Here is a 9,265-nt window from a genome sequence, read left to right on the forward strand (position 1 = left end):
CCCCCCCCCCCCAATAACTTCTCCTTCCCCCATAAAAAAATAATATCAACTGTCAAGTAATCTTCTTGGAAAAAAGGAGTGTTGTGTGCTCACCTTCCTTCAATTGGCTACTCAAGTGGCATGTGTCCTTCCCAAAAACACAACCCTTCGGGAGATTAGTCCAAGGTGTAGCTTTCAAGACAATGAAAGTTATAGACTTTGTTTCACAGACCTTACTACATCCAATTTTAAGTCTCAATCCAGTCTACAGAGTTTGCCTTTAATTCATGTCCTGCTTCTTTCTTCAATAAAATCCCCATGTATGGATTAATCCTTTAGCATAAAGGTTTTATTTCATTCTAGTTCCTGTTCACATAATAATGAAAAAGGAGACATGGAGAAAGGCTAAATGGTTTCACCGCAAAACTACTTCAAAAGCCGAACTTCTATAAAGACCAAATCAAATTTCAGTGAGACACTATTCATCTTGCATGCCAAGATCCTTTAAGACCTCATGCTTTAGCTCTTTGATCTGTTTTTATATTATCCCAGGCATAGCATTATGTTTGTGATTGAAACAGAAAATTGCAAATTTTTTTTTTCTTCCATTATTTACATTCATGGTTATTGATATATTGCCATTGATAGGTACTGCATTCACAATATTGTTCACATGGATTTGGCTTCATCACCGATTTCACCAATATTGCAAGCATCATCTATCTTTTTTACTTTATGATTAAGCGTCATATATCTTGATGCAATTGGAGGAGGGGATAGCTACATTGAGGTGTGTATACACTTGAAACCTGCCTGCGCATGGACAAGACAATTGTTGCTAGATGACTTCTACATAGGGACTTTTTAGGCCCCTGAAAAAAAAAAAAAGTCTCCTGCAAAGGTTAATTAGATTTTTTTTGGGTTGTAACTTTTATTGAGCTGCCGCACCTCTATTACAATAGACTTTTAGTTAATATTTGGCTGTTTGGGTCTTGAACAAACTTGTGAACAAGCAAGGCAGTCATATTTTTGTCCAAGGTTCGAAAATTCATCGAAATCTCGGATATTTTGGTTTTTTTTTTACCAAGATGAAATGACATAAAAAATATAAAAGTACATAATTTCTGTCATCTCGGTCACATTTCGATCATTTTTGGTCATTTTGTTTTGAAATTTCACTCATTTCCGTCTAAAAAATTCACTATCGTCGAAATTTTGGCCATCTTGGTCATTTCGTTTCGTTCATTTCCCTAATTTCGGCAATTTCAGCCATTAGCATGGTTTTAAGTATCTCCGATACCGATACGATACCCTCCAATACGTATCTTAAATTTAGTCGGTTGATATGATACACACCGATACGATACATTGAATTTTTTAAATCATTTCGTATCGATATATATCCTACAATACATACCGATATGCATCAATACACCACTAATAAACATCGATACGATACGACATGCCTCGATACGACTCTATGAAAAATATAAAATTGAGGTAAAATGTAAGTTTCGGTATGCATTGGTACGTATCGGTGAGTATCGGTATGTATCGATCAGTACGTATCAGTATATATCAGCACGTATCGGTGAGTATCGATACGTATCGGCGCTACGGTCATATAATGGCCAATATGGGTAATTTTTCAGAGAAAAAACGATTTTTTGAAGGGTTTTTATTCCAAAGTTGTTGTCAGCCATATTTCTCTCTAACTAAAGTGGAAATCAAGGTTGAGAACAAGGATTTTACATTTATGGGACAACTACAGACCTTGAATTCTTAGTACGATACCCTCAATTTAGTGTTTATGCATAATACATGTTATCAATAGCTTTTTTTAACAAATTCTTTATGCAAAAGTGTTTAAAAAATGTTTCCTATCCATTTATGTGTGTATCTTTAGCGTATCTTAGTGTATCTCCGATACGATACGATACCCTCCGATACGTATCTTAATTTTGGCCGACTGATACGGTGACCAATACCGATACTTTAATCCTTGGCCATTAGCCCTCCAAAATGGCCAATGAAATACAAGGAAAAAGTATACCATTTCGACGAAATTTTGGCAAAAATTTTGGTATTTCGGTGGTTTTGAAACTATCGAAACACCAAAACAAAATGAGTTATTGAACCTTGTATTTATTAACCAAACCACACTGTTTGGTAACGTACATATACATTACTGCAGTTTATTTGTTGGCTCATACGTATTTACTTGTGTCATTCTTTAGTGATTAGTTCCGAATCCAAACCCAGATATAGTTTTTCTTTTGGCCAATATAATTAGGATTAATAGTGAAAGAAATATTAGATAGGTTATTTATTTCAACACAACCTTAATTTCATACCCTGCTCTATTTAAGGGATAAATGAGAAGAGTTTTGTGGATTGAATTAAACATTTTAGAAATTTTGTAACCCATGTCGTCTTCATCAGGTTCCTTGCCCATGTTGCAGCTGTCTTTGCTTTCAATTCCAACTTCTTTAGGCATAATGAAAGAGCTACAACATTTTTTTTTTCTGATAAACATCTACAGCACAATTAGAGCTACTACAAAGCATTCTGTTCTCTAGTAATAGCAGAAAGAGGATTCCTGGCCATGCATCAAATTCCATGTACATGGGATGCATGCGAATACATCATAAATACACATGGTTAGCTTAGTAAAGCCTAGCTAGGCTGGCCACTCATAAGAGATTTTTCAATTGTCATTTAATTTATATACTTTGTTCAGAACATGATTTATTGATTCTATGCACTACTTTAGAGGGATTTGGTTGCACTTCAATACTCTGTTCAGTACATTAATTATTGATCCTCGGCACATGATTTAGTTTTTTCTTTAATCTATATATTGGTGTTCTTAGAAATGTAGTGGGTTGTTCTTCAATCTTACCAGGAATAAAAAAAAGTGTGCCTGGTTGTGAGTAGGAATGTGAGATGTGTCATTGGTGAAAGGCTGAAGATTTGATTTTAGCAGGATAGGTGGCTCTGAGATTTTTTCATTGCTGATGTTATCTCCTTGTTGTAGATTCCTGGGATGCACTATTTTTTAGCCAGAATGGGGGATTTTATTGTCAATGGCACTTCAAGATTCCCTGTGATGCTGGCTGAGGAGTTAAAAGGGATGTGTGCAAAGGTGTCTGAGGTGTTGCTCTCTCCAAACTCAGAGATTTGTAGGGTATGTTCTCTTTCTCAGTTGGGTATTTTCTCTGTTGAATCAGCTTGGGATGATATTCAGGTGAAGTTCCCTCAGGTTCCTTGGTTTTCAATTGTTTGGAATAAATTTCTCACTCCTCGTCAATCAGTTTTCAGTTGGAGGATGGTGCAGTACTCCCTTCCTAGTGATAATATTGGTGCTCCTCTGCTGCAAGGCTTCTGAAAGTATGAACCATATTTTTTTAGAGTGCCCTTTGGCGATTTCAGTTTGGAAGCTTTTTGTGCAAATATTTGATTTGAGATGGATTGGTTTCCTGTCTAATTCAAGAACTTTTTTCTTAGTGGAAAAGAAAAGCGGAGACTTCTTCTTTGAAAGACATTTGGATGGCTATGGTGATTATTATTCCTTTCCAGCTATGGGCAGAGAGGAATTTTAAAAGGTCCGAAGATTTGGCTAGGAATTTCAATGCCATTGCCAGTTCTACTTTTCAGGGTCTTCATGAGGCATCTGTTATTGCTTCATTTTCTGTGAGGACAGTTACAAGACCTTATTTTCTGTATGAAGTTGATACTAGATTCGTCCCATTCCATATCTAATCAGGTTCAAGCGGCTGTGTGGCAAAAAACTGGATTATGATTGGGTCAAGCTCAACATGGATGGAGTGCGCTTTGGAAAATCCGGGTCATGCAGGGGGCTGGAGGAGTTTTTCATATAGGGATGGCTTCTAATTTTATAGCTGAATTCTCTACATGTTTTTGAAGGGGTGAAGATGGCGCAAGAGATTGGCCGTACCAAGTTATGGGTGGAATGTGACTCCGGTTCAGTGATTACATGTATCAAAAATCTGTCTTTCCCTTTGTTTTTCTTACAAGAATAGCATTTTTATAAGTCATTCTTAGATAGCATTCTTTGGAAAATCAGCAGTGTTATCGTGAGATAAATAAGGTGGTGGATACTTTGGCAAGGAAGGTCTATGTCCTTGTCATCGAATAACATGGTTTTTCTGCCAGGTTTTATTGTGGAAGACTTCAGGTGGGATGATTTGGAAGAAAGACTTCGTTACAGGTTTTCTTGAGCATATCATTTTGAGGGATTTGATAAAGTTTTAAGTGGGTCTACACTTTCTCCTAATGGCAATGCCGAAGATGGAGGGGCAATCCCAAGTACTTTATGTGTATTTTAGCTTGTGCTGTTCAGGTTAGTTTGGTTAGCAACTCTGTACATTCTTGTTTTCTCCAATTCATTAAATACAAAATTGCTGACCATTGGGGAAAAAAAAGATTTGGGTAGTTTGTTCAGGCCTAAAAGAGAAGTTTTATATTTAAATTTTATGATTCGCTAAATGTTAATGAAAATCCGTTTAATGGTTTTTTGTGGAACGGAGACTCCGGAAGGCAGAAGAAGCAACCACTCTTGCTCTCATCATTTCTAAATGAAAAAAGAAAAGTATGTATACCTTTTGTTGCACTGTGTCCTCTTCCCTTCCTCCCCTTTGTAAGTGAAAAAAAAAAAAAAAAATAGAAGAAATTTTAAGTCAAGATCAGAGAACCAAGATGATGAACATACAATACAGGTGCATTACGCCACATGTGGGCAGTCAGTGCATGGGAAAACAAAAAACTTTTTTTTTTGTGTGTGTGAAAGGGAATACTATTCATTAGAACATGTGGGACACGTGGAAAGAAGATTACAAAGATCTCTCAATCACAGGAAAGAAAGTGGCCAAACTGTCATACACGCATCAGAGGCATAGGGCCTTCTTGCTAGAGGAGTCTGCAACACAGTTTGACTTCCTAGGAACAAAATGAAAATTACATTCACCTAAAGCAGAGACCACGCTGCATTACCAATGTATAGGTAAGTTGGTAATTCTTCTTGTTATCTTACTCATTGACTCACTATAGGTTTATTTAAAAAAAAAAAAAAAAAAAAAAAAAACCTAACTCACTAGGTAAGTTTTCAATGGAATGTATATTTCAAACAAAACTAATTCAATATAATACATAGGGGTTGAGTATTATAATGCATGTATTGTGCAAATTGGGCTCTATATGTAAAAAGACGCTTGTTGATCGCATCAAATTCATCCAACTATAGAAGGGTGGTTCTCGCCCTCCGACCTCGCACATGTGGGTGTCTAGCTCATGCACTTGATACGCTCTATAGTTACTTGATAACCCACAAAGAGGTCTATCTTTGGTGCAAAATATCTACCACGTGGCATGTTAATGGGGCCATGTAATTTTCTACTGACATATCAAGTTTTAGACTAATTAATGCAGTGTTTAATTTCAGAAAAATCCATTATATGTCTCGATTCTGAGATTTTTAGGGGATGAGGTGTTTTGGATCCGTAAAATGCTGAGGTTGAGAAGATGAGATAAAAATAAATAAATAAATGTTAAATAAAAGTGGGTCCAAGTTTTCAAGATAATAGATGGAAAATCAAGTTGCTTTTGGTATGATTTCTTGAAATATACTCTAAAATGCATTCAAAGAATACATATTAAACTCATCCTAAGATTGACCAAGTGTTAAAATAAAGTTAAGAAATTATAGAATAACCAAGATGGTATATGCTATGTACCATAGACTACATACGTAGGGGTGAGAAGAGGTTTGTGGTCCTATAAATAAGATTAAAAGAGTTATTTATTTATTTATTTTTTTAATTGGGTAAGAAGCAAGAACAGACTAAAAGAATTTCAAGTCAAAGATAAATAGGTTTTGAAGGGAAGAAGAGAGAAGAAACCTAGGGCACAACTATGAAAAGCTTTAGAGGGTTTCAACATTCAACTTCTAATCTGAACACAAATTTTGAAAACATGGACGATTGGTTAGACCCACTAAAAAAAAGGAGTAAATTCTCAATGGTGACTAATTAAGGATGGCTTATTGGCTTATTGGCTTCTTGGCTAGCTAAAAGGTATTGAAAGGGTCAGCGCCAACCTGCCCTCAACTGAAGCTATACCTAACAATCAAAAAGGTAGAGTTAGGTCTAACTCATTCAACTTCTTGTGAACATTTGAAGTCAACCTTCTATTTCCATTCCAACTTAATCCAAGACTGGAATCCACACACATGGATTCTCTACACGGAAAAGTTTTATGGTGGATTCCACATGTATAGATAAGATTGCTCGAGAATAATTTTCGTACGAGAACCTCATCCACATTCTTTGTTGTCTATGGCTGTAATATAGAAAAAGAGATGATTGTATATGGCCGCCATGGCCTTTCATTTTATATCATGCATTTTAGCCCTTCAGGTCCTAGCAGGTAAATGTTAGTCATTAGTGTGGACCGTCCAAACTAGTCCATGTTGTCTTTTGTTGCTGTTTCTATTGCTGCTTTTGTTGTTGTTTCTATAGTTGAAACATGGTTTGCTTGATCAATCTGAATCGGTTACTTGTATCGTTTCAGGGGTAAAACAGTAAATTTCCTTTTTTTTTTAGATGCAGAGAAAAAAAAGCACAGTTTTAGTTGGAGAAGAAGAAGAGAGGAAGAGAAGAAATTAGCTTCCTTCTTTTTTTCTCTCTTTGGACCAATTTTTACAATAGTTTTCATATCAGATTTGCATAGATCTGTATAGATTTGGCCATACAAATATTGGACCCAACTCTAGATAAACAAATCCAACACACTAAAGACCAAAACCAGAGCACAACTTGAAATATGAAAACAGGATATTAGTTTCAACATTTCTGTAAGGGTGTTAATTTGGTACCGATAAGGAGATTAGATTTTGGAATGACAAAATAGTATTTTTTTTTCCGGTTTGATATGACATTGATTTTTAAGATAAAAATCATTTGATACATATCAAACATTATCGAAATACTAAAACTTTACCAATTGACCCCCTAACCGAATAATGAATTATCGCCTACATTTATGACATCCTGTAAAATGCAAGAAACGGAAAAAGTATCGAATAGAAACCATACTGAAACCATCGTTTTCGATATTTACTCTTGGTCTATTGTACCATAGTGAAACAGTATTGATTGGCACCCTTACCCTTATGTGCTCTAGATGAAACACATGAGCAGTTTCCACCACCCAAAAAAACAAAAAACAAAATCACATATGATCTGTCTAAAATGCTGAAATTTCTCTGGAAGTGCTATGTAGCTCCTCTAGCTATCCTGCAAAACTTGAGATGGATTTCTTTTTCTTCTATGACATCTTCTTTGCCATTGCAATTCATGGTTAATTTTTTTGTATGTTTCATTTCAACCAAGCTAGCTAGAATTGGCAATGTGAAAAATGAAGTGTTCTAAAATTCCAGGACTGTCAAAATGGGTAATGCCAATACATGAATGACTATGAATTAACATTCTAAAATAGGACGTATACTTGTTTGTGATTGAATTTTAATTATAAATTTGACAATTGACCAACCTAGACGATTCTTTAGATATCCAACAGTAAGAATTGCCATTGCCATGCACATTGCCGCATCACCTAATAACATGGGGAAAAAAAGGTGGACCTCCAAAAGAGACTTTTTCTAGACAAAATCTGATATCACAACTCTAACTAGAATCACTCATGGGGGAAAATGGTTTTTGTGGGGGGAGTGTGTGCATCGCCCTTGTGCCATACACATGGAGGAGGAAATGATTCCCCCATGAAATGGAAAATGGCCCCTTTATTGATGCTTCCTTGCGCGTGTTTCCGTTGACCTTCATACATTCGGAAGAGCCGTACTTCCCCACAAAATACACCTCCCCTATCTTTTACCGTTATCCAACTTATGAACTATGTATGACATGCAACAAGCATCCATTGCTTACAAAGTTTATATTTAGCATGTTGTCGAGTTAGTTATATAATTATTCTTAGTTCCTTTCAATCTTCTTCCATTTCAACCAAATGGGGCTTAATGGAACTCAAAAAAATCATATACACTGAGTATACAACTTGATGGGTTTTCTTTTGATTTCAGGTTGTCATCTATCATGCTAAATAATTGAAGAACAAAATTAAACTAAAACTTAAAGAGACAAAATGAAACAAGAAATAAGTCATTATTTATCTTCAAATGGCATAAGCAGTAAAATATAAAACAAAGAAGAGAACCTAACTTCAATTGCTGCTCAACCCATATTCTTTGTCCAGACCATTCCATTCTCATTTATCCAATGACAAACTTCAATTAGGCCTGGGCTAAAACCTAACAGCTTAAAAGAAAGATGGTTGGGATCCCAAGTTGATGTGTCATAGTGGCATGCCATGATCATATGATTCACTTTCTTCTGAGCATGTATATCAACTACATAAACTTTCACTTTCTGTAAAACATGGCAATAATAGACTTGAAATAGGAATGGTAAACTATGACATAAGGCTGGTGGTTCAGAGAGGTTTCCATGGATTAGTTTTACAGCTCCAATTGTGACATTCTCATAAGATCCTATAACACTTTCAATACTCCATATGTGTACAGAGTGCCCTAATTTCTCAACAACAAAATCAATGAGATCCTCGGCAGAAGTCACACAAGAGCACTGCTCACCTTGAATGGGACTTTTCTCACATGTCTCAAGGGCCTCTTGGATATACTTATTCATGTTTGATTCATCCACCACATCAAAAATTTTCTTCAATTCCTTGATCCGGTAAAAGGAAAATGGGATTTTCAACGCCAAAGGTCGTGGTAAGAATGATTTATATGACATTGGGTCCCTTAGATCAGGGATAGGCATGAAGCCTCCCTCTTTCACCATTGACTCCCTAAAATACGGCAATCCCCCTTGGCTGGCAACTGATAGGGGTGTTTCATTTGGAAGGTCATCATATTTCAGTTTATCATCATTCCATTGGGCTATTGGTGGAAGAATTGTATCATTTATTATCTCCTTCACCAGTGAATTTGTAGAACAAACAACATTAGCTTCCTCACAAAACAAATGCATGTGGGAAGCCAATTCATTTTCTTCTATTAGTTTCATAAACACTGCCACCTGATGGAGGCTTAATGGAGAAGCCTTTGCAGATAACCAATGTGGAGGATGTGAAAGACTAATATGCTCTTCCCAGTACTGTGAGAAGACACTTTCAGCTTGAAAACCCTACAATTTCATTGGGGTGGGGAGGGAAGAGGGGGGGGGGGAGC

The 9,265-nt window shown here is 36.1% G+C and overlaps 2 protein-coding genes across 9 annotated transcripts in view; one reads left to right on the top strand and one right to left on the bottom strand.

The window, feature by feature from the left end:
- The window catches only part of LOC122078987 (disease resistance protein L6-like), a 15,676-nt gene extending 11,320 nt beyond the window's left edge, over nucleotides 1-4,356 (top strand). For 2 of the 8 annotated variants that reach the window (XM_042645199.1, XM_042645249.1), the window contains exons 6-8: nucleotides 628-769; nucleotides 3,017-3,369; nucleotides 3,487-4,356. In XM_042645199.1, coding sequence (XP_042501133.1) covers nucleotides 628-722 — 95 coding nt within the window. In that variant the 3' untranslated portion in view covers nucleotides 723-769; nucleotides 3,017-3,369; nucleotides 3,487-4,356. Of the gene's footprint in view, nucleotides 1-627; nucleotides 1,021-2,884; nucleotides 3,370-3,486 lie in introns of those variants that run through there. The other 6 variants (XM_042645220.1, XM_042645228.1, XM_042645205.1 and 3 more) reach the window with 6 other exon arrangements.
- A 3,890-nt stretch (nucleotides 4,357-8,246) lies between these two features.
- Nucleotides 8,247-9,065, bottom strand: LOC122059988 (polygalacturonase-1 non-catalytic subunit beta-like). The gene has a single exon (XM_042623143.1). It carries the CDS (start codon nucleotides 9,063-9,065, stop codon nucleotides 8,247-8,249), a length of 819 nt encoding a protein of 272 aa, XP_042479077.1.
- Nucleotides 9,066-9,265: the final 200 nt, after the last annotated feature.

Source organism: Macadamia integrifolia, chromosome 1 (genome assembly GCF_013358625.1).
Source record: "Macadamia integrifolia cultivar HAES 741 chromosome 1, SCU_Mint_v3, whole genome shotgun sequence".
NCBI classification, from domain to species: domain Eukaryota; kingdom Viridiplantae; phylum Streptophyta; class Magnoliopsida; order Proteales; family Proteaceae; genus Macadamia; species Macadamia integrifolia.

What these genes read in the sequence shown, in the direction of transcription:
- LOC122059988 (XM_042623143.1), bottom strand. Translation starts at nt 9,065, where the DNA reads ATGCATTTGTTTTGTGAGGAAGCTAATGTTGTTTGTTCTACAAATTCA.